The following is a 26,741-nucleotide window of genomic DNA, read 5'->3' on the forward strand; positions in this document are numbered from 1 at the left end:
CACTATAAAACTATGTACATGCAGGAATCACAGATGTAACACTGACACAGAACCACACCTAAAACACATCAAGCTACAAAATAAAACATTTTAGAAACATGCTATAAAAGCAGTGCTAGAAGAGACCTTTAGAGATGGTCGGTATAAAAACACTACTTACAGACTTGCTATATGTGCATCAACTGAAACAACAGCAGAATCATGCCAACTATTTCACTACTGAGGCAACCTAAATTTGGTGCACAACATAAAGTGCCACACCAGACACACCCACTACATCAAGAAAAAGGTGACCCACCACTTTTACTACTGAACAATGAGTTAATGTTTTGGGCAGTCTCTCTACAAACCAAGAATAAGAAAAATTGCTATACCTCATAGTCCTTCGATGACAACATTACGCAGGACGACAGAGAGGGCCAAGAAAAAGGGAAGAGAAACATTAATATTTAGTTATACAAGAAATGTACATTAGTGAAATTAAATACTGGATACAACCATACCCTCTTCAGGACCATCTCAAAAGCCCCTTCGCTTGCTACTGCTCCTGATAAGTAATAGGGTTTTATTTACATTGGGTTTTCTACTAAAAGACCTCAGATCTCCACGGAGAGAGAGAATATTGTAATCCAAAATATTCATGCAATAAAATACATTCAGAAGTGAATACAGGAAAAAAACAAACTTGTTAGGTAATGCTACAAGAACAGTAGGTAAGCCTCATAGATAAAAGGGTCACAAGGAGAAACTAAGAACAACTAATGTGTCACTGTTCTGCACAAATGCATGGGGCACTAGCATCAGCCGCAGAGAGACAAGTGGTTTATGAATTTAGGAGTATATAAATGTCACTGATCATGTGACAAGCAAGCAAAAGGATGTTTTGAGAAGGTCCTTGCTGTGAGAATAAGGAGGCTGCCAACAGAACGAACATGACATCACATGAGGCCCAGATTTGTTTAATTTATGGTAACATCTACATAAAAAAAACAAACCAAACTTAGGTTACTACATGAAGAATATCACATATAATCATACCTTTGTCTCTACATTTCATAAAAATGATATATCTGACCTAGCATCATACACAAAAATTGTAGGAGAAGTTATTTTCACAAATTAATTTGTCTACAAAATTAAAAAAAAAATCTTACAGAAAAGCCATCTTTTTTTTAAAAAAATTTGGACTGGTTTCAAATGTTGGTCTCATGGAAATAAAAATGTTCTATACACACAAGTATGTAGATAAAAATCACAACACCACAATAACAGTTTTACAATTGTAATATTCAATTAATCGTCTCCTTCCTTTGTTTTAAACAGAAAACACATTTAAAGACAAAGAATGTTTGCAAGATAAAAACATTCACAATTTTTTAAAATTAATATCCCAATAATATATCATTAAATTTATGTAAGACTTTGTTAAACAGAAAGCTACTCAACTATTAGGGTAATGAAACCCAGTTTTTAGGTTTACTACTAAACTACTGAGGAGGAAGTGGGGGGAGGGGGGCAGGCAATACCTTGTAAAATTTTATTAAAGGCACAAAGCCTTACCAAACAATTTCTACACATTTTGGTGGGTTACAGATCCAATATCACCAGGAATGAGACAGCAGTAAAAAATCCTACATTTAAATAATGAAGACATTTTGCTCAAATAACAAAAATAGTTTTGTCACTCTTTTTATCTTTCACTTAATGTTTCCATAAAATAAATTTCCCTAATATTTGGACTCAAATCTCTATTTAAATGAACTTTGAGTTATAAATATTTCTAATGATTATATTACATTTAGTTTCTATTTATTATGTTAAGGTTATCAGATCAGGCCTAGTGTATTTAACAGACAAATTTTAATTTTAAATAAGTAGTTTTACATAAGGCCAATCAATCCAAACTGATTTTAACATTCAGGACATGTCCTGATAAATTATAACCTTTCTACTGTTGTTTGTTTGTTTCTATTTGAATTTTGTGCAAAGGTACACGAGGGCTATCTGCAATAGCTGTCCCTAATTTAGCAGTGTAAGATTAGAGGGAAGATAGCTAGTCATCACCACCCACCATAACTCCTAGGCTACTCTTTTACCAACAAATATTGGTATTGATTGTAACATTATAACACCCCTAGAGCTGAAAGGGTGAGCAAGTTTGGTAGGATGGGTATTCGAACCTGTAACTCTTGTATTACAAGTCAACTTCCTTAACCATCTGGGCATGCCATCCTCCCTCTACTGTTGTTACAAAGTACAGATATTATAAAATAACTAGCAGTAAAAAAGACACAAAACAAATCACCCTAACTTTTAAAACAGGATAATATTAAAATTTTTCTTTTATAATTTAATAAACAAAACAGTGAGAAATAAGCATATTAACAACTTGAACAACAACTACAAGTTAACATCTCACCTTACTGTTTGCAAAAAGCAACCCTACTCCTTCCATACAAACTTGCAGGATTCCACCTTCACCTGTCCTCATATCTTGTACAGGAAATTCGCCTCCCAGTTCCATACCTGGTAAAAAAACAGCAATCAATACATATTTACATATTCAATAAATCATGTGATTCTACATAAATATGATTATTAATTACCTAAACATTATATATAAGTATAGATATTTAATAGTAATCTTACTTAGAAACTATGCAATAGAGATATGTATAGAAACTTGTGAACAGAAACTTGAGTAAAAGAAGCTACCCACAACAATTAAGATATTTTCAGAGTTTTCTATATTCTAACTATGATAAAGCATGACCATCATCAACAAATAGCATCTATGGCACCCAAAATTAGCTTTATTGGAAAGAAAACATGAGGTGACCACTCCTGTGAACTGATACATGGATGCTTAATAACCGAAATCATTGCAACTTTTGTTGTTAATCTTGAATAATTAAGCAAGTTGTACGTTGACAATAAATGCTTTAAAATAATTGAAGCAACAAGTTGTTGGGACAGTATGGCCCATCCTTCATTACAGTAGTTTCCAGTTCAGGAAACTGGGTGCCCTAAGATATTCAATCAGGTTTAGGATTGTTATTTTTATGATACTCTATTTTTTCATAAAGTTACTGGCTGGTGTCAATTGTTAGAAAATGATTCTGACCACTACAACTACATATGGCAACATTAACTGTTGTAAGACAACATCACAAGTATCCCTCAGTTCAGTGTAACAACTGTCAATACTCAGGTCAGTATGTTACCACTGTTATGTGCAAGTCTTTTGTTTATGAAATTGAACCAAGCCACAAAACACATATTGCTGGACATCTGACAAAGGTTAACCTTCCAATGCCAATTTATGGCCGTCATCCTGACTTGTCATCCAACTGTTGCTTCAGGTCGAGTCCTACACAGCCTGCTATTTACAGCAAACTCACACTATAAAATAACACTGATCTTGTAAAACCATCACAAATAGTCTAGTCTTTCCATGTCTCTAGTCATCCATACTGAAGTCTGAAAATGAGTCCATATTTTACTTGATCTGCTTGAGAGACTTGTACTCATCCTACAATGGTCTTGTGTGTGTTACAAGTTGCAAGTCAACCTATTGCTTTCAATGTCATTGAAACATCCATGAAAACATCCAGGTTTCTTTCACTATCAGTACAGATCTCTCTGACACAGTTAAAATTACTGGGAACATACAGCTTCCTTCCCTTTTACCCACCATTGAAATGTGCACATTTGGTATGTAACCAAGTAACCAATAACCTAACACTTTGTTTGTACAAGATTCTAATGCCATCATTCAAAACTCAAAACACACAAGACGGATACAAAATTGGAGTGTATTCATAAAACAGATTTTAAAAATTACAGTCTCATTCTTCACAGAAAATATATCATTAAGCTTCTTGATTTTCAGAAAATATAGTCTAAACTTTAATTTTTAAAAAACATTCGTGATTTCAATAATTTTACAAAGAGTACCTTCTGTAACATTAACACAAAAAAATCTTTTCACAATTTTGACCTACGAGCTAAAGAAAAAGTCCCAGCTATAAAAGCAAGAAAACAAAATTTTAATTACCAGGTAAGACTCCAGTTCCTCTAGCAGCTGCTCTTTCCATTGATTCCTTGATGCAATAGTAAAGTTCTTTGCACTATAAAAATATCAATTTTTGTTCTTTTTAATTATGAATCATTATTTTGTTGAAATATAAACTGAACGTATTAGTGTTACAGAGATTTTAATAATCTGTAGTCCAGCACGAAAACCATTATATAATTTGGTTTAGTATTTCTCTATTTTAGTTTGTAAATTTTTGTGAATTTACTTTTGGAACACTTTGTCGAGCAGTGTTCTTTTCTATTTTATGCCTAAAATCATATAAATATATTCAACATAATTTTTTAACAATATTATAAATGTTTTCTTTGTTGTTCTAATATAGACATACTTTATTGTCTGTTCATGAAAGTTCTTACATACAAAGAAGATAACTTAAAAAAAATATAGAAGTTTGGTTTACTTTCAATATTATTGATCAGAATGTTTCACTTTATATTCCTAATGAGTTTCAACTTTTCTTTTCAACAATTACATTTATTTGTTTTATCTTTACCTACTGAATGAGTTAGGTAGCCACTAAAATAACATAAAACACTAATGAAAAATAAAAACACTGAATGGTTCAAACTTATATCCTTGTGTCTACACTGATAAGGGCAATATATTTCCAACTTACCAGTGAAGTTTATTTTCTCTTTAATAATTACTTCTGTTTTCAATAACTAAAACATTTTTTATTTTGGTGTATTGTCGAGGAGTAATAACTTTATTAATACAAAAAAACTTTTTGTTATCTCAATAATATACTAATCCCAGAATTCCCAGCTTACCATTCTTACTAACATTAAATATTTTTTATGGCTTATCTTATCAGAATATTCCTCTAGTATTAAAACATCCATAAAATACAAAAATTATTACAAATGAAAACATCATCAAGAGAAACTATAAGAAAAGTAAAGCAGGTCTGCTGTACGTTCCCAAATTAACTTCACAATAGTCTTTTGTTCTTCATGAGGACTCCTGCCAGTCACCTCTCCTAAACCACAAGTTACAGCAAACTAAAGTGTTACTTTGGTATTACATTTCCATAGAAAAACAATCTTTTATTGTCACTTATTTTAATCATTAGTTTTATTTTGACTGAAAGATAAGAATTAATAATTTCTATCTAGCCCACATGTTCTGGGGTCACAAAATAATCTCAACAAAAGATTCTTAAAATAAACACTGAGAAAAAAGGAAAGTAAAATGAGAAACAAAATATTGGATGAGTCTTACAAATGCCATGGTTAGGTTAAGGTTAATATAAATGTATACCAGGGGATAACAAGCACTACAGAGTAGGGAGGTCTTTAAAAAAAAAAAAGAGGGGGGGGAGGTGGACCATCTTTCTAAAAAAAAATCATAAGATAGTAGACATTTTAGACCAGTGGATGTTCATTCAATTGAAAATTCTGACTAATCTATTTGTACACTGAGCTGATTACAGAGCAACATTTCCCTCATTCCCTTAAGCACATGCAAAAGTTAAGAAAAAATGTTATCATGAATTGTTTACATTAATGCAAGATATTTTCACTGTTTGGTTTGATCAAGTCTGTCTGTGCTAAGATAACTATTGTGATAAAAAAAAAACAAATGTTAACAGTATAAGCCTTGAATAACACTGTTAAACCTCTCAGGAAAAGTATATATATAGTTGTAAGAAGCATTAATATTTAACAAGATGTTTAAACATAAATCTATATGAAAAGTTATAACATCAAATACTTTATCTAATAAAACAAACTAATATATTACAAACACACACCATGAAGAGAAAGATTGGATGTTATAATATTTAATTCTAATATTCAGAGAACAAACATATTTAAATAAAAATACTAGAAAATTATCTATTTTCCAATCCAAATTCATCTAAACTCGTATGCAAGTATTTGATTACTTATTCCTATTTTGTCTGACATTTATTTTGTTTTTCAAAGCTACACTCAGCTGACGTACCTAAAAACTTCAGTTTCTCCTCACAGTCTACTAAAACTAGCCTTCTTCCCTATAAAACTAGGTTAGGCCTAAGACTTGTTTCTTTGGAAAAGTTATGTTCATTCTTTACATTATAGGTCCAACTTGCCTTTTTAGTATAATACTTATGTAGCTGAGTTTGGCCACCATTTCTTCTCCACAGGCAAAGAACTTTGTTTTTAGGGCTATATGTCATGTTTACAAGACGTTCATACCACCACCGTTCTACAATAGTTCCATTCACACTCCTAAGAATAATACCATCATCTCGGACCTAAAAAAAAGAGACAGTTCATCATTTACAAATTGCCTAAAAATAAATTATGCATGAAGAATCATAACAAAAAATACCAAGAAGTTATTATTAAATTTTATTTCTCTAAACAATTCAAATAATAATTTATTTTGAAAACAAATATTTTAATTTTGAACTGAATATTAGTGGTTCATAAGTTTAAGAACATTTTTTTTTATTAGCATTAAGTCTTATTAACTAAGAAATAATTTAAAGCTGACAACCTTGCAAAGAGATCAAATTTTAAAAGATTTTCAGTCCATTATTTATTTATAAACCATATTAAAGTGACTAGATGTTACTCAATTATTTGTTTATAAATTACATTAAACACACAAACTGTTGTAAAATTACAGAATATCACACATTGCAATGTTCTAAAGTAACACAGAATTTAAACTAGAATCAACTTTATCATGTACAAACACTGGTTTTAAATTGCAAATACTAACAGATAACTTCAAGTATTATTCGTAAATTAAAAGTATATGATAGCTTATATAAATATCAGAAACTCTACTTGAATGGTCTTTTACAAGTTCTGAACATTAAAATTCCTTCACTGAAAAGTTGAATATGAAATAATATTTTGTATTCTAAATGGTCAAGCAATAATTACACAAGTATTTTCCCAAAAATATGCTAAGATGTAATGACACAAATATTATCGAGTTTCACCTCCATGAAAAGCATATCTCCTGCAGAATCTGTTCCTGAATGTACAGTAAAAGACTGGCGGTGCATCTGTCGGCTGCCCAAAGGTTTGAGGTCTATGTCATTCCCACTCTGAAAAGTTGAATCGTGACACTTGTGTTTGAAAATTGGACAAAGTTATTTAACACAACTGTAATAAACTATCACTCAAGAAGATAACTTGAAATACCAAACAAATTAAGCATAACTTACTAACTCTGTATATTTACTTTTAAAGTTCCAAACCAAAGTTTCAATAATTATAGCATCAGTATTCAAACGTATTATAATAGATTATGGAAACAAACTACATACTTTATATATTTCCTATCTTGCGAACAAGATAAGCTACAACTTAATTTTAACATCCATAATATTAAAGTTGAAAATAAATCAAATCCTCATCCTACAGAGCATATATGAAATTATGTACATTATATTGTTACAAATAATTAAATCTTATTTATATTCTTTGTTGCTCCAAAATATTCAATTTGTAAATAATTGAGTGACATAGAAGATTTTATAAATTCAACATCTGAAAAGTACATGTATCTCAAAGTTCATTTCTCTAAAAATCTTGTGAAGAAAGCTCATTTAACCTCTAAGTACCAATGAGTTATATGAACCAAAATACCTGATTAGATAACAGTGTAAACCTATGAATACACACAGAGCTCTCATTAGCAGCATTCAAGCCATATGTTTTATACTGTTAAGAGGTCTTACAGTAAACATATTTATATACCATTGAGAGGATATCTAATAATCTTCATTATGTTAATTATCAATGATAATATTAAGTTACCAAATACAACATCATGATTCTATTCAGGATACAAATTTTATTTGATGATTTTTACTAAATATGGCTGAAATAAAATATTTATAAAAATGTTCCACATTTATACAACCATCCCAGTATGAGATTACACATTGACATATTAATTGTACCTTTTAGATATAATTATCATGAATAACTGTTCATGTCTAACTGTTTGATTAATTGAATAGACATGTTTCTATTAAAAATTACTTAAATAATGTAAAAGTGTAGGTTAAAGTGATTAAAGTAATAGTCTATATACATAAATACAGTTGTAATGTAAGATTTTCAACCACAAATATATATACAGAACAATAAGATCGTGGTTCTAACAAGTCATGAGGCATGTCCATGGTTGTTATTTTGGTTTCCTTCATTCACTCACTCACAAACACATGTAATTTTTCTAACTTTAAACTCAAATTGACATCAGTGTAACAGTGAATCTGGTTATAGAGCTGAATTTGAGGAGATTCATTATAGTCGAATCTGAAAAAATAAGAAGTGTCCTTGGAACCATTTTTTTTTTGCACCACTATTACAAAAATATTTTGTAGGTACTTAAGCACAAAGATACATGATGGGCTATCTATTTTTAGTGTTACAAAATCTGCTGTGCCACTGGGGTTGGTTTTATGAAAAAGGAAATTCTGACATAGCAATGACTTAAATTGGTTTGTTTTAATTTTTCAAAATATACTTTAATTTATAAAAAAACTGCTTTCCTTTCACCCTTAACAGTTATATTACAAGATTAAGAATAACATTTAACTTACATAAAGACCAAATATCCATTAAAAGTAACAAAATTATTACATGTTCAAACATTATGCCCTAAAGCCCTAAACACAACTTACAAGATTTTCAATTTGATCCAGCAACTGATTAATCTCTGCACTGTACACCAAACTAACGTGACACTTTCCCAGTAAACGTCGAACCTTCCTTTTGATGTCTGTTTTGTTAACAGAAGTCATGATCATGAAGGCCACCATGTTGTACAGCATTGATGATAACAACCTATCTTCATCATGTTCCAACCTTTTTTTATCCATCTCTGACAAGGAGTTATACCTGCATAAAACATGCAGAAAATATATTATGGTAACTTTTATACACAAATATTACTGTTAAGTATTCATATTTATCCATACTGAAAGAGCAAATCTGTTACGAATACTTTATGTCCAGGTGAAACTTATTTCAAGTAGAAAATATTCTGAGCAAAAGTAAAAATAAAACTTGCAGAAGACAACAACTTGTGAAAAAAACTAAACAGTTCACCTAGATTCATGGACCTGTACTGAAAGTACCATTTATTTCATTTTAATAAACTAACAATGTAATTTAATTGTTAGGATCATTAGACAGTGTAATATCATCACTGCTTCCCTCTAGCATATTTTAGGAATGAGATATTGCTAAAAAAAAAAGGTGAGAGTAATTAGGTATTATTTTTCCAAATTATTTCTTACTAACTTACACTATGACACCTGGAAACAAATAATTTTTGTGATAAAAACATCCAAGCAAACTTCTGGAGAAACGTACAGTGCAAATTAGCACAATTTTAAATACTCTATATTTTCATCTTAATATGATAATTTCTTTGAATTAATATTACCTTTCCATCATCTCTCCAGGACCTTGGTCCATCCCAACCATGTCTCGTTCCTGAGAGACAGCATCCAAAAATGCATCCTCCCAAAACTGCATGAAGTCCCACAAGGTTGAGCGTTCTTTTCCTATGAATACATTTTTTTTACTCCACAGAAGCAATTTAATATTTAAAACAGAAAGAAAGAGTGACAGTCAAAATCGCTTTCATGTTTTGTAGTTTTCCAAATGATTGAAAGTATAAAATTTTGATAATCGATTTTGAAAACTAAATTAGACAAAACAGGACATAATACTGCTTTTCAATTAAAAAAAAAAAAATTTTGTGAGACTAAAAGTAATTTTTTAAAGATTTTAAATTTAATAGTGACAACTTATGTTTATATACTCCTAAAATATAGTGATGTGATATTAAGATATGCTGATACTGAACAAATATCAAGTATCCATGGTACACAACAGATTTTACATTATATTAATAAGAAAATAACCTAAGCCTGGATGACAAAGGAAAGAAAAATCACATAAAAGATCTTAATAAGAACACATGGTATTTTGTCATATACAAACATTTAACTGCTTGGGTCTTAATTTAAACTTGCCGGATTGAAAGTTATTTTAACAAATTCTGGCAGGTGGAATAGGAAACAAACATTTCTGCATAAGATAAAGACAAAAGCAATGAATGCTGGTATACCTGGTTCAATATTCACAGTTCAACAACCAATACTACTTTACTGCTTATACCATAGATTTTTAAAAAATACATCTCTAACTCTGAAATTCCTCTGTATCAACTTTCAACTTCAGTGTAGTATGCACAAAAACAGGGCCAAGCAAGTACAAGCATTTACAGATTGATAATTGAAATATAGAATTTTAATCTAAAATAGAGAACTGACATAAGTTTACAACCTTCTATGTTCAATTTAGGAGAATGGAAGTTAAATAAATGTAAAAATTTTCTATAATTAACTTAGACACTTTACTAAAGACATCCTTCTTTCTAGTATGCTAACTGTGACCTTAGAACAAAACCCTAAAGCATTTTTCAGTATCTTCAATGTTTCCTTAACATTTTATGAATATACAAGTTACCTATCTGTATTTGTTTTACTTTTGTCATCCAAGTGATTCAGATCACACATTATAATACTGAAACACTGGACATACACACAATCACTGGTTACAAAAATGTTAAAATGTGATCTATGTGTGCGAGCTGAAACTATAACATTTAATATTTCATGCATAAACACCTCAAGAGATTCAACTTTACAAATGTTTCCCCAAAACTGAAAAGACAAATAAAATGTTGTGCTATAGACTCACTGAGCAACGTTATCAAAACTAAAGAAGTACAATCATGAAAAATATATTCGAGACTGTAAGAAAAACTTACACATGGTGATGAGTGTATAGTGAAGGAACTTTTCTACTGAAAGAGCCATAAATTAATGGTATTATGAAGAAAGACCTGGTCCACATGAAGCATTCTAATATTTCAAGCAACACCCAATGGACAAATTTAGTTAATCCTGACTTTGAAATGTACAAGAATGATGATTCAAAGCAAGCTAAGAAGTATCTGGAGTATACAGGACGAGATGATCAGTCCTGAAATGACTAGTCCAAAGTCCTAATGACTTACAGGAAATCTGTGACAATTGGGGAAATAAAGTCATTTAGTAAATAGCAACTGTGGGGACTTGTAGAGGAAAATATCATTTGATGATCTAAAGAAAATGATAGCATCCACACCATGTCTTAATACTGAATATTTAAATTCCATAATTAATTTTTCTATGTCTAATGTTATAACACCAAGTTATAACAAAAAATGCAAACTAAAGTGTAAATGTTCTTAGAAATTTTCTCATAAATCTGAGATGACAATTCCTTGGATCAGACTCTGACCTGATAAACAAATGATCTATCTTGATATACAGCATTTTCTTCAAACAGATCAATTATCATAAAATTACAATTTATACACTCCTGTAACTAGCAACTACCTACACTTGTAAAATCTATCTTACCAACTAAGCCCTCAAACAAGTAAGTTCTGCCTGTGTCTGGTCCAGGATTGGTAGCTGTGGTAACCATACTGCCACGCCGATAACGAAATCCTGTACTTAAACTACTTTTGCTACTCCAAACACTTGAGGTCCGTTTGTCTTGAGATACTAAGAACTTTCACACACACACACAAAATGTTGTAAGTAGTTGATATGTTTCAACATTTTTCTTATAATTATAATATTATAATTACAGGTTACATAAAAAAAAATTAAAATTAAGTATACATCTTTTTGGTGAATTCAGAAATAAATTCATTGCCTTCTTTAATGGTTAATTAAGTCTGTAGATACAAAGGAAAACACCAATACTTAGAAATGATCCTATATTCTATTCATCTCTTATACAAAAATATCTACATCTTAACACCAAAGCGTTAGCTTATAACTTTTCTTTAGTGTCCTTATAGTACCTGGAACAACCAGAAGGAAAAACTAAATAAAACAATTTTGAAGAAATCATTACAAAACTACCAGGGTTAAAAATAAATATACATTAAGTACATTGTTAACTGATAGTTGAGTCTATCCATTATGAGTAACGAAATTACCACTATCAACACAATTCAAGTCAAATATCCTTTCTCTTTTAAACATTTATGAAATATAGTAAATTGATGCTTAGATTCAACAAGGTCAAGGTCAAAGTGTCATGACTTTTTACAGTTACATCAAGAGTTTTAACATTTACCATCAGTTTATTTCAATAAACTTTGTAGTTTATCATAAGATTTGTATATTATCTAAATTTTAATTTTTAAATTTACAGAGAGAATATTATGAATTCTTTATTCTGCCTTGTGGTGGATCTGCACTCCAAATTCTCTCCTACAGATTTTACATCTTTTCTAACATAGCAAAGTGGCAATATATAATTACAAACAAAAATATAAAATGTGAGCCTCACACCTTCTCAATGTACTAAAATCAGTAATTTGTCAAACCCATCAAAGAAACCTCTCCTATTTTCCCATTACCTTTAAAACATCTATTCTACTTATGTCTTCATATTATAAACATCTTCGTAACTAACAGACAACACAGCTTTTCATGTACAAAAAGCTTAATATAGTAATTTGTTTTTGGTGAGCATAACTAGATAACTGGTTTTAATTGTTTGCCTATGACTGTGGTTGTTGAATTCCAATCAACTAACAGAATATTTTAACTTGTTTATTGCTTATTTATTATTGTTGCTGTTCGACTCTGACCAGCTAAGAGAATATTTTAATTTGCTTACTGCTTAGTTATATAGCCAGTTATGGTAATTTTGAGATCTTCTATTCTAGCATTTAATATAACTTGAAAAATGCATATTTGAAAGATACATGAATATTTATTTAGATAACCAGCTTGGGAAGAAAAAGGCAGGGTTACTTTGCCAGGAAATGGGGTGTGAAAGATTTCAAACCAAACAAAAGAACAAAATTTCTTGTTTTTCTTGTGCATGTTGTTGTTTGTTTTATTTGTTTGATGTTGGTGTTTTTAATCAACATTTTCTGGAAAAAAAAATAAATTAAAATGCAAATATTAGAAACTTCTTAGTTTAGGTAACAAAACTTGAATACATTTTTCCATTTCACAAGCTCAATCAATCCATAAGGAAAGCTTGCAGTATGCACCTAACTGTAACCTGACCATTTGTTTATGTTAAGCTCTATGTGAAACATCCTGCTGTGATTTCAAGCAGAGAGAAATTTATTATACCAATAAAATTATAAAATAAAGAGAAAACAAATGGAAAACTTTAAAACTGAAGCTGTTAGGATAAATAAATAATTTTATGTTACAATCTGCAAATTTTCTAGAAAAAAACAGTGATTAATCACTTTATTTAATACTTTTCAACATTTCATTTCACTGTACATTTAAGACTTCAGTACAATTAGTGTTAGGGTAGAGAGAAACATAATGGATGAAATACAGATTTACCAACTAAAAACTTTGATAATCATTTTGAAGATTCTATAGGCTATGCAAATGAATTATGAAACATCTTGAAAAAATGTAGTTTTAGTCCTAGCAAAAAAAAAAATCACTTTTCGCTCATACTGACTCAGTTAAAGTTTAAGAAAATCAAAAACAAATTTTAAAGATAATTTACTAAAAAGTATAATTTATTTGGTATACAACAGATCTATAATATTTACTAAAAAAGCTTGTTAAATTTAGTAAAAAAACAATGAATTCAGAATTCTAGCAAACATTAATATATACAGGTGTTAGTCCTATGAACAGATTCCATATATATAGGGTTAAGTACTTCATTCCCATATGTAAACAAGATACATTTTTACTTCATTTGTCTGTAGATTACAAAAATCTTCTTACATTTCCTGCTTCTATCTCACTGTCAGACACTGTAGAACGAAAAGAGCTGTGGCCAACTCTTGAAGAACGATAATATGCTGGGTTGGTTGTCATGCTTCCAGAATCACTTGCATTGCAGCTGGCTGTTGGGGTGCCTACTTCTGAAATCTGAATATCAGGCAACTTAAAATATTAAGGCAGTAGTCTCTACTTATCCAAAAACATAGGCAAACAATCTCGAAAATTCATATTTCAGTGAAATGCCAACAGTTCCAGTGAAAACATTTAGAGCATGATTAGACTTTTGAGCTTAATTACAGATCATAAGTGTGAATAAATTAAGTTTGTCTCTCAAAACTTTAATATCGAAGTCATATTAGATAACAGATTACTAGATACCAACTAATTAAATCCATTATGTAACAAGAACATGCCTTAAGATAGCTTATATAGCAATGTTCTTTCTATCTAAATACAAATATACTATGTAACAAGGACATGTCTTAAAGCACCTTTCTATGATAATGTTCTTTCTACCCAAATGCATTCTTTGTTACTGCAAATAATCAAATTATCTAATTAATTATCAAAAATATATAAAAACAAAACTAAAACCAGCAAACATCAGTAAGGCGAATCTTTCAAACTCTGTAGTCAATGAAGTAGTTAATTGAAATTTTTAACATATTTATAGTTACGTTTAAATAACATTACCTTAAACAAAAAAAAAGACTTACTTCTGACTCTATGCTTGTAATCCCAGAAAAGAGAATGTTTCGTTTTGCATTCATAATGCTACGAAACATGTCACTTGCTTCATCATGCTCTGAACTTTCAGGAGATGGAGTTTTGTTCAACTGTGAATCTACATGCAAAAATCATCATCATCATCATGGTAACAACAGGTTTTTATACCCTATTCTTAGGGTTAACAACAACTTCACTGAAGAAGGAAATATACAGTATTATCCATACCAACAAGATACAATGTAAGTGATGCTCTCTGAATAGAACTAAATGACTCCCAATATAATTTCAAGTATCTAATATCACCAAATGATTAAGAGAAACTTACTGTAGTGATGGTCAGCAGGATGGAGTCTTTCAGAACATTCTTTATCAATAGAAGTAGGTAGGGAATGGTGAACAGAATCTAATGGGCTGCCATCAGTACTACTCTTTCCTGAACCTGATGTAAGAAATACGAAATATATCGACAAACTCGACAGCAAACACAAGATTACTAAAAGTGACATGACTAAATTATCACTTATGTTCAAAATAAATGAATATAAAAATTACAGGCTCATGTACTAAAAAACAAAAAAGACTGTATTCTCTAGTTGTGCTGGATAAGATTAGAAGCTGCTAGCACTAAAACTGTAACTGAATCCATCTATTGACATCATAATTACCAACTACACATGCACTTATGTAATTACACTATCATATAGATTAAAATTAAATGTTTCATGCATATACCTATTCAGTTTTCCAAATATCCATCTGTGAAACAAGACTGACTTGTGATCTATTCTAACCAGACATTAACATAAATTTCTATGAAAACTAAACCTTAACACATCGTATATTTGCACAATTTCAATATTATTAAAGTTCCACTATTTAATCTTTAAAATTATTTTTTTCATATTTGCATATTAAACCAATATGCACAGGCTGGGTCCATTGGAAATACTCCATATTTTAGAAGGAATATTGAGTACAATTAAAAATGTATTATGTTTGTCAATACAAACTGTGACAAACCTTTATCAAAATATACAATTATGATGTATAGACAAAAAAATAAACGAGTTACAAAAATATCTGTACACCAACGATGTGATGACTTCAGTCTGATGTACACTTTTGACAAGTCGCAAAGTAATGTACATCGTATAGTTTCCATATTGTATTAACATAATTTCCAGAACCTTCAAAATTCATATCTACAATATTTTTTATATTTCTATGTATTCTGTCTGTTGGTAAATCAGCAATGTAGGTTTATACGAACAGTTGATAACTGACATCAAGTGTTTAATCGTACTCTATAACAGGTCATGACTTGTACACTTTAACCTCGCACAGGGTTGAAACAGCAAAATAAAACATTTCAACTTTTAAAACACTGAGACTTCACTAATATAAAATTAATGAAAGACAAGCAAAAGAAACTTACCTGTTGTCTCTTCTGGCCTGCCTGGTTCTGCTAAATGTTTGTAAAGGTTCTCTCCACTTCCAAATGGGCTACTTCCCTGAAAAATCACATTCTTTACACTATAAAAAAGTACATAAATGCTTCAAAAACACTAAAAAATTACTATTCAAATAAAAACTCTTCTTTATGATAAAATATGTTGGAAACCTATGTATTTACAAAATACCAATAAAATACTGCCTTGAATACAGACAAAAGGATTTAAAACATATTTGTTCATTGAGTACAAGGTAACAATGTGTTCTGTGTTGTATCCACTTTGAATACGTAAGCCTGATTTTTTGTATTAAGTCAATAGATTTACTGCTATGTTATCAGCGAGGCTTTAATAAACAAATGATCCAAACAAGTAGTTTCAAGTTGGTTTTTATTTTTACAGGATTTAATTTAGTTTGAATTATGTGGAATACAACATTCCAGACTCTAGAATTATTGAGTCAAAACAAACAATGAGTTAAGATACAAAAAAAATGTTCATTCATGATAAACTAATGGGGAAATGTAATAAAACTATAAGTTAAGCAATTACATGAAATACATAAAATAGCCGTCTTATAAATAGCTTTACAATATTAACAAATTTCAAATTTAAATATATAAAAAATATTACCTTATGCAATTCCACATGCCCCTAACTAATGACTATTTAATTTAGTGCATTTTAATTCTTTATTTCAAACAATTCTATTAACTCGTGTAGAATTTCCAGTTATGAAGAGACTTACAGAAGTATCATTAGCACTTAACATACAAAAAATACCCACTATCGTTATTTAAAATCAACTTAACTGAAATGGTTAATAACGGACACACTATTAGTATTTATCTCTACACAAAGTTAAATACAAATACCAGTTAGAGATTCTTTTTAAATCTGATTACTTAGTTAAAAATAAAATGAACAAGCACACCTGCGACAGAGAAGCTGAGGCCGTCGTGCTAGTGTCTAGTCTCTGATCATCTGTCAACTCTCGAGCCCAGTAATGGGTATGAGCTATTTCAAGAACTTGAAAAGCACTGGCCATTCCACCAAGACCATTATTTGCATATGTTTGTTCAAGGCCTACAACCACTGATACGATCAACTTCAGTATGCCTTTCCACACGGCTCGAGAAATGCACTGTAATCATAAAGTTTCTGAACATCATCCCTAAGTCTTCAGGGGCATAATTCTTATTAAAAGCAGCTAAAAACATTATTACTAATAACGTATGTAACTAAAGTTTTAAGTTTTGTTTTGAAGACGTATTCTTCATACGTGAGGACTGTAACGAACAGGTAAATTCAGAAAGCCACTAAATTTAGACAGGTGCATTCCTGAAAGGAATAAGACAACACACAGAAAACATTAATTCCTAAAATTTGCACAAATATTACAAAAGCTACTAATTCCTGCTTCAGATGTAGTCTCTGTTTACAATCAATCCATTGGTCCTTTTTCTACCATACACATTGCTTATTACTGAAAACAAGAAACAATTCAGCTTTTACAACACCCAAAATTCCCTACCTACCCCCAGGGATTACAAACACGGTATTCACTTAAGCCCAAGATGCAACCTTTTATAATTTCAAAATACCTTCCATTTACATACACAAACCACTTTCCCCCTAACATAAACCTTCATGTGAGTGCAAAAAACAATACCCACTTCTCTCCCAATAGTAACCTTCATTTAAAGTACAAAACAAACCCAACTTTCCCTTAAAAGTAATCTCTATTTGAGTGTAAAATTCAAGTCCCACTTCCTTTCCAATAGTAATTATTACTTGAGTGCAAACACACATTTTCACACCTCAAAAAAACCTGTTCCAAATAAAAGCCATAAGCATTAGTTTAGTTTTTATATGCCCCAGAACACACAATATACAATCACTGCAACTTTTCCCAACATATGAAGCATGGCTTAAGAAGGGAATGAATAAGGTAAATTTACATATTACTGTCACTTTTAATATAAGTACATTCACACCCACTAAGACTGTAATAAACAAATTCAACTGTGTAAAGTTTTGGAACATAAACAGTTGCATAATGTACTTCCAAACAACAAATATCAATGTTACAGCACAATAAGGTGAAAAAAACTTGAATGCAACATATTTATGTAAAATTGTTAAAACACTCATTATTACAAATTAAACAAAAATTTGTTTTTCTGTTTTGCTACCCAATAATGTATGTGAGAGTTTTAGGTTTTAGTATACGTTACTATTCAGTAGCAAACTTCTATGAAGAGTGTTGAAGTTAAAATCTAACAGACAACATAACTTGTGAGAAATTTCTATAGATCTTCACTGTTTGTGTACATTAACTTTCAAGACCACATTCATGCATGCCCAAGATATAAAAGTCCACTGGAGCTGCACTACATAACTAAACAAGTAGGTAGTTAAATGAAATTGCTGTAATTTTAGTTATAGCCAGTTTCATTGGAATACCTTTCTGGGTCAGAAGATTCTCTTTCATGCCCTCAGCCTTCATTCTGCAGATAAGAACATTAGTTGCTCTACAAAAATTTGAACCATGGTTTTATAGCACAATGTTCTCTTACACATACTTGGAAATTCATGGGTTCCATGGAAAACAATTAAGTCTCCTTTCTTTAAAAAAAAATGTTGCATTTTTGGGATCTATAACATTTAATAAATTTCCTATGAAAACATCCTTCTTTGGATAAGACTGTGGCATACCTACCAAGTTGTACTGCAAACCAAATACAGTTTCTGAATCAGTACATGAAAATCATTCACAAGTTTGCATAAATATGCATTAGCTTAGCTTGCTGTCAGCTAGAAGACTAAAATCCTACTGAATAAAAACATGTAATATCATGCAAGGTTAATAAATTCAGAAGAAATTGCTGAACTCATTATAATTTCAAAATAGCAGTTGTATTTGCATGTCATCTCTATGTTGCATGAAAAAATGTTTACAAAAACAACAGTGGCACCTATTGATAGAGTTGGAAAATTCTGTACCTGGTGAACAGCTTTGTAATTATAATACTTAACTCTGTCATTCATTCTTCTATTAGCAAAATTATCTAACATAAAAATTCAATTGAGATACATAATTTTTAAAATTCATAAATGGGTACATTACAGTAACTGGTAAAAGTGCCATTTCTATTTATAGTATCAACTTGACTTATCTGTAAGCTAAAACTAACAAATATGCCTAAACAGCAACCCACCATAAAGAAAACGTTTTAAATACATAAAAAAAAGCCAATTAGGATGTTACTGGTTCAAAATATAACAAAGAAGGAAAGAAATATTACAGTTTTATTAATTTTAGGGACTTTAACTAGTATTAATTGAAATTATTAAATACAATATTGAGGACCACAAAATTTATCAAAATGCAACTAACAGAAAATTTTATCAATCTGCAAGGTAATGTATATCCTTTTAAAGTTGTTTTTATTAACCCTCTCAACTCAGGTAACCTATACTGCACAGCACAAATTTTAGTGGCTTAAAATTAAAGATTTATCAAATTACTTTTTATGTTATACCAATTACTATAGCATAAAATATTTGCTAACAACCCATATTTTTTTACCTCATTTCATTAAAAGAGTAAGGAATTTAATTTAAATTATTCACTGTAGAATCATAATTTCTCACACAAACCGTAACTTTTATAGCCTTCAATTTCGTTTGGTTACAGAGCCACACAGAATATCAGACACCTACTGCCATTCCCACATATCACATCCTCTCTTTCAGTACTTGTTAATAGTTCTCTCCCACATCTAATTATATATATTATATATATTACCTATAACTCACTGTTTACACCTACTAAATGATATATTGTATAACATGTTTTTTTCTGAACAAATAATAGTCAATTTCACTCAGAGTACAAGCAATGTTCCACTAAAAAACTTTACAACTAGCTTAGATGAATTTGTAACAGCTCCTGTCACAGCTAGAAAACCAGAAAATTAGGGGAATTGTAAACTTTTTGCATGTAATTAGTCTGTGTTCATTGGTATGTTACTTAATTAAATAAAAATTATTTAGTATATTACTACCATTAGTATAAAAAAGTAGACTTAAATGTCCTTATTATAAAAGTAGATAAAATGTAAAAATAGAGATATTTTTAGGTTATTTAAGATTAGGTTAGGTAAAATAAATAATAAAAATGTTTCACAAGACTAGCACGAGCAGTATATAGGTAATGTAATTTATTAGTGTAACACAGGGCGATAAAACAATAAAATTTAATTATAAATAGGCATATGTTGTTACAAGTTTGAGCTACTTAGGATAAACAGACATAATTTCAATTTACAATCTGAAGTCCTTCTAAAAAAAAAGAAAGCGTAATTTAGCGTTGTTGTTTTCTTTTGGTGGTTATGAGATCAGTCAAATTGACTGATCCCATTTTGAGTTAGGGTAGAGGAAATAGCAGATGAAATATAGTTTTACAGAAAAAAAAATATTTGATATGTGTTTAGGAGATTTTACCAAATAAAGAAAATAAAAGATAGAAAGATAGAAATATTAAACCAATAAACACTTCAAAGTACAAAGAAGTTACATGACACTCAAACTGACCAAGCCCATTTCGAGAGAGTTAAGTGATGACCCTAAACAGAAACCAATTATATTATAGACATGCTCACTTTCATAATGAAAACAAGAACAAGTTATAGTTACAAGAGGCATCATAAATATATTTAATTTTTGATATCTCAGATAAAATACTCTCCCTCCCACAGAAAATTTTCAAAACCTTATTCATATATATATATGCTTCTCAATAAATATTCATTTTAAACGTTAAAAATATAATGGGATGCTGTCAGGTCATGCAAGTTATGCGCTGCATGACCAATCAGGAAAACTAAAATGTAGTGATAACACTACATAATGAAATGTTTTATATTTATTACTAATTTAATTTTTGTCTTATACTTATTATCATTAATTTCACTATTCCTTTATACTTTGTCAATATTATTATTTCTTGATACATTTCTAGTCTCAGTTATCTTAACCATGACAGCAAGTACAGGTGCAGAAATTCAATCTCAACAACATAAGTGCACAAATCAAGCTGTGTTAAAATAGCATGAGAGCTGATGAATTTACAGAAGTCCAATGTCAACAACACATGTATTGCATGTTTTTTTCACCAGTTAACAGTTTTTATAATACTGTTATAGAACTTGCAAAGAAAAATCAGCAGCCAGATGTCATCTACAAATAGCAGTGAACCTGTTTCCCCATGTATTTCACTTTTTAAATTTTATTTGAGTTATGTTACATCAAGAAGTTATTACTGCATGACTTATACACACGCTACTGCTATACAAATTATTTCATTTTCTAGTCTAAAATTTCATTGTATTCTTTTTAACAATTTAAACTCAATAAATGTATCAATATATATCAATACCGTAAGCTCACTAGAAATTTTAAGAAAAAGAAAGCATCATAAAACTTACAACATCAGCAATGTGATCATCGGGTCCAATCTTTTTGTCAAGAGTTTTGTTCAGACGAGAGACAACCAGATTTCTGTAACTTTCATCTTCCATCAATTTTTTGAACCTGTTCAGTTTCAACCACCCAACTCCTTCACCATCTAGAACTCCATTTACAACATCCTTAAGGAATTGCTGGTTTTCACTACAAAAGATTCAAATATAACTATTACTTCACTAAATAGTCATCTTGTGATCAATATAGCTTGTGTCCTTGTTGTATCTTAGTTTCATGAAAAACTGTACATTAACATATATATTAATAAGTTAAGTAGTATATCTCTCATACACAAAACCCAAATCCTATGATTTCACCTTACAGTAAGTGTGTTAAATGAAAAAGGAAAATGTATATGGATGCAAACACTTCCATGCTTTCAAAATGGAATACACATAGAGCAAATATTCAAAATTTACAAAACTGCTTACCTTAATTTAGCCACTGTAAACAAAGATAGAAAGGATGTGTAATTTAAAATATTCTGAACTATATGCAAAACCTATTCAGTTTCAGCCAGTCTTATGGTAAATTAGTGTAATGGTGTACAGTATAAAATACCATTAACAATATATTTCAATCTTTATAAATACAAATGTAAAACTAAAAAAGTGTATTTAACTAGTTATATTGATGAAAAATTGATATTTGCTTACATTACAAGTACATAGTTTACTCTGTTAAGAAATTATTATACATGTTAAACATGCTACCAAAATTCACAAAAATTAAAATCCTTAGACTAAGCTTGTTACATAGAAATGCTGCTAGTAAATCCACAGCACCTGTGTGTAGTGCTACGAGCTTCCAAATACTGAAGTCGCTGAATCTCTTGCTGTTTACGATGCTGGTTAGTACTATGTTTAATTAGGTTAGTTTTTTCCACCAGACCCTTGCGTCCTGTTATTGAGTTATAATCAGAAGGAAACCAGTTATGGGCGAGTTTTTAAGTGTCATTTAAAAGAGAAACACACACATGCATTAAACTATTTCAACCTCTAACAAATTAGTTCTTTTTTAAAGCAAGTTTAAATTACTTCTCATTAAACTGACTTGTTACATTGAAAAGATTCAAAGATCATATTAGAATACTAAAGCACATTACAGAAGTAAAACTTCATGATTTTTTTAGGGGGTGGGTTAAGAAAAGAAACTTGTAACTTTAGGGGCAATTTCATTATGCCATTGCAACCTTAAAGTTAAAAAAAAAATCAACCTAACAAACCTATAAATGAAACGGAAAAATTACATATATGGTATTTTCTCTTTGAATTAAAAACAAATCTAAACACCACAAACTGAGCAGAGGGTAATATATAAAAAAATCTTTTATATTATATTTACTTTAAAATACACACACACACACACACACGTGAACCACTTATTATCAAAATAGAATAAAAAGTACAAAAAGTGATAAACAAATAATGTAATGCAAACCTTTAGGAAATGGTCCAAATGGTTGAGCTCGTTCCTTGGTTCTGATTGTTGAAGATGTTCGACCACCTACATGATTAGTTGAAATAATTAGCACTTACAAATTTATTTTAATTACTTGATATCAACAATTATATAATTCATATATTTACACTGGTTTTAAAAGAGTCGTCTTTCTATTAAATTAAACAAAATATTTTAAACTTTTTTCCATGCAGTATAGAACTATTACAGTAAAAATATTTTACCAAATATGCAGATCTGAATTGAAATAGCTATGAACACTCACCTGGCAAATTTCATAACACTGACATATTAAAAATAAATCAAAAATAAAGTGGAATATCTTCGTTTTAACTGGACAGAATTAAATGTGATCAACTTAAGTAGACTACAAAGTATTAAATAAAAGGATTTTTTTTTCAAATTATTATACTGTTTGACAACAAAAAATTACTTCAAGCTCAGTTTATCCCAAGAAATATGAACTATTAAAATGATAATTTAACAAAAAACAAAATACCACACTTGTGATGGTGGGAATACCAATGGGTCATTCAGTTTCTATAAATCACACGCAGTTTGTGCTTGATGGGTCTGTCTCATTGTTGGAACTGCTTAATTATCTCAACTATGCTCAGTACACTACCACAGAGAATTCCACATACCATTAACTTTTTGTCCTACAACAATTTACACATTTCTACATTGTTTATGTTCACTATGTATTCTTAAGTACTGATGGATACCATATTTTGTTTTTATTCAGACATCCTGTTCACTGTTGAAACTGAATACTGTGATTAACTTACTTTAATTAGCAACACCAACACAGTCTTGATCAAAGTGAAAATTACAAATGCTAGGCTTAAGATACTTCTTGCATGCTATTCTAAATGACCCAAAATCGAATCCACATAATTCCATCCACAATAAGAACAAACATATCAATAACAGCATACTAGCACTGAAGTTTGTTGACTTTGTCTTTCACCTTGGAACAATTTTCACAACAGTTCATTTGTAACTCTGTGCATCTTTTATGAAAAAAAATGTTCACTAGCATTCCCCAATTTCAAAAGTAGGTGGTCCTGTTGTTTTTGTACGTATTTTACCATGAAAATTATTTTCACAGAAAATTCAACCTAGGGATGATTGACATGTTATACTGCTTTTTTTTTTTTTCTTAGATAAAGTTCAGCAATTTACCATTTAAACTTTTTAACTTTGCATGACATATGCTTTAGTTCTCAAGGAATTTGGCCTTTTGGATGGATACTCTGGTTTTCCTCTTGGCTAAGGTATACATGTACAGAAAACGCTTTAATCCTGTATACATGTAGGAGTCAAAGTTCACATGCCAAGTATTTTAGTTACATTAAAATTCAATTAAATAGCCATTACCAATGTATACCAACAAACTTGGCATCAAAACATTCATTACAATTTATATTTGAATACAAGTTTTAATTTCTTAATCTAAATGAAGGAAATGTTTAAACAAGTCCTCAGTCTTCATTTTTTGTGTGTCATGTGATGCCTCTTTGCTTTGAATTCTCCATTTCAGATCTTCTTTCTTCATTTCTATGGGTTTCATAATTCCCAATAATTAAAAACACCAGCTGTAGATACCAACAGGCCTGAATTTAAATTACAAGCTTCCAACCTCCTTTATTTCTGAGATGTTAATAAATTTGTTACACCTGTCAGAGAAGCTCCTCCCAACTCATTTTCACGACCAATCAAAGGCCATTTTGTAAATCACATGATTTTGTTACTCTAATTTTTCCAAAAGGCAATATCTCAACCAAATTATACTGAGTGAAGACCAAAATCTGGAAAATCGTAATATATTTTAAACCTTTTTATAAGCCAGGTAGAAAGTCGGATAAGTTAATTACTTTGGGGTCATACTGTTTAATTATTCTTTGTATTTTGAAATGAGTATTTGAAAGCTATATGACATTCTGGGGGGAACCAACTGAGAAAAGTTGGTTTAATTAAGAAACTTCTGAAAACAAGTAACCTCAATTCTAAATTAAGCAATAAACTTCTTATTTATTGATACAATTCAACAAAAGTAATTAGAATGTAAAAGCTAAAACCTTATTAGGTTTGATAAAAAACGTAAAAATATATAAAAAATGTTACACTGAGTAGCATGAGTAACATGCACAGTTAGACACTGCATGATGAAAACTGAAATTTTATTTACCTTAAACTCTCTCAATTTCAACTTGCTTATTTATTGCTATTTGCAGTAGTTATACACAGTTAACTCTCTCACTATAAGGTTAGTCAACTCAGCAAACTTGCAACCATTTTGTTCTTTTAATACAGTATGTGCATCTCAACTAACTTCAGATTCTTAATGAAGTATTTTTGCTAAAGATTTGCCCATGAAACTACACAATTTCGTTTTTGATAATCTGAGTAGAAAGAGATTTTCATGTTAAGATTAAAAATATTTATGCTCAAAAATTCCAATTTTCACTTGCATTATCTTTAATATCACCTATATATATTTCTAATGTTTGTTTTCAGTAGAACTTTATAGTTTTTGTTATTTTCTCTACCCTAACTCTATACAAGATCTGTCAATTTGACTGACCTTGTAACCAAAACAAAATTTAAATTACCTTCTTTTTTTATTATTTTAGAATGACTTAAATATGTAAAATTAAACTACATTTGCTTATATCCTAAATAGGTTTAATCTCAACAGTATACAACTCTTAATACTTAAATATCGTTTTATTGTCCTTTTAACTGTGTCTAACTAATGTTCATGGCATTATAACCTGTAACTTACTAAGTAAATGTGCAGATTACATTATGCACAAGCATATTTCATGAAATAGTTACTGTTATTATTTATTTTACCTACCCAAACCTCAACTAACGTTAAAAGTTTAGTACATTTAAATTTTAGTTATTTTAATAATAATAATAATGAAATATTATGTATGTAAAAACAAGCAACAAGGTACTTACCTGTATTTTTATTTTTGCTGTAAACTGTTGACACATAACTTTACTTTTCATACTAATGGCAGTAGTGCACTTATTTTTTTATTTAATTTAATAATGTGTCAAAGAGCACAGAATAATAACATTGAAAAAACAGAGTGTCTCAAACTATGACAATTTTTCTGACTTTCTAACAATGCAATAAATGATGTTACAAATTCATCTAAGTTCATCAACATGTATCCTGCAGGGTATAAAGCTTGAAATTAAAGCAAAATTGATAACAGCATAAAACATCATTCAACAGAGCAAAAAAGCTCAATTTCTATTGGTTATAAATAATACAGTATTGAACATCAGAGAACAATTGGTAATTTCTGAAAGACTGAAGGATATGAAAATGCTTTACCTGAGTGATGACAATATTATAATGAGTACATTGAATATTGTACTTCTTGGAGAGATGGTAAATAAATCAGAGAAGAGTGTATGCTTGAAGGGAGTCAATTCTCATACTAGAGTTTTTGTTTTGATGTTGTCTTATAAAGTTAAGAACTTAAAACCTGTATACTATTACAATATGGATTATTAGCTATGTTTTCATGCTATATTTAATTCTATACCATGATGATAAAGTAGTTCAATTAAATTTTGAATGTAGCTCACAAAAACCTCATGAAATGTGCAGAACAAATGTACCTGTGGAGACAAAGTTAAAGAG

The 26,741-nt window shown here is 29.9% G+C and overlaps 1 protein-coding gene across 6 annotated transcripts in view; it reads right to left on the bottom strand.

Annotated features, from left to right (window-relative positions):
• Rab3-GEF (Rab3 GDP-GTP exchange factor) overlaps positions 1 to 26,741 on the bottom strand; it is an 84,181-nt gene that overhangs the window by 11,088 nt on the left and 46,352 nt on the right. For all 6 annotated transcript variants that reach the window (XM_076454477.1, XM_076454476.1, XM_076454474.1 and 3 more), the window contains exons 16-30: positions 23,054 to 23,119; positions 22,399 to 22,513; positions 21,577 to 21,760; positions 17,019 to 17,228; positions 16,069 to 16,144; positions 14,959 to 15,072; positions 14,621 to 14,748; positions 13,905 to 14,051; positions 11,535 to 11,688; positions 9,503 to 9,623; positions 8,736 to 8,952; positions 7,038 to 7,145; positions 6,174 to 6,338; positions 4,058 to 4,130; positions 2,420 to 2,526 (exon numbers count right to left, since the gene is read on the bottom strand). In XM_076454477.1, coding sequence (XP_076310592.1) covers positions 2,420 to 2,526; positions 4,058 to 4,130; positions 6,174 to 6,338; positions 7,038 to 7,145; positions 8,736 to 8,952; positions 9,503 to 9,623; positions 11,535 to 11,688; positions 13,905 to 14,051; positions 14,621 to 14,748; positions 14,959 to 15,072; positions 16,069 to 16,144; positions 17,019 to 17,228; positions 21,577 to 21,760; positions 22,399 to 22,513; positions 23,054 to 23,119 — 1,985 coding nt within the window. The remainder of the gene's footprint in view (positions 1 to 2,419; positions 2,527 to 4,057; positions 4,131 to 6,173; positions 6,339 to 7,037; positions 7,146 to 8,735; positions 8,953 to 9,502; positions 9,624 to 11,534; positions 11,689 to 13,904; positions 14,052 to 14,620; positions 14,749 to 14,958; positions 15,073 to 16,068; positions 16,145 to 17,018; positions 17,229 to 21,576; positions 21,761 to 22,398; positions 22,514 to 23,053; positions 23,120 to 26,741) is intronic.

The sequence above is a fragment of the Tachypleus tridentatus genome, chromosome 9 (assembly GCF_004210375.1).
Source record: "Tachypleus tridentatus isolate NWPU-2018 chromosome 9, ASM421037v1, whole genome shotgun sequence".
Classification (NCBI taxonomy): domain Eukaryota; kingdom Metazoa; phylum Arthropoda; class Merostomata; order Xiphosura; family Limulidae; genus Tachypleus; species Tachypleus tridentatus.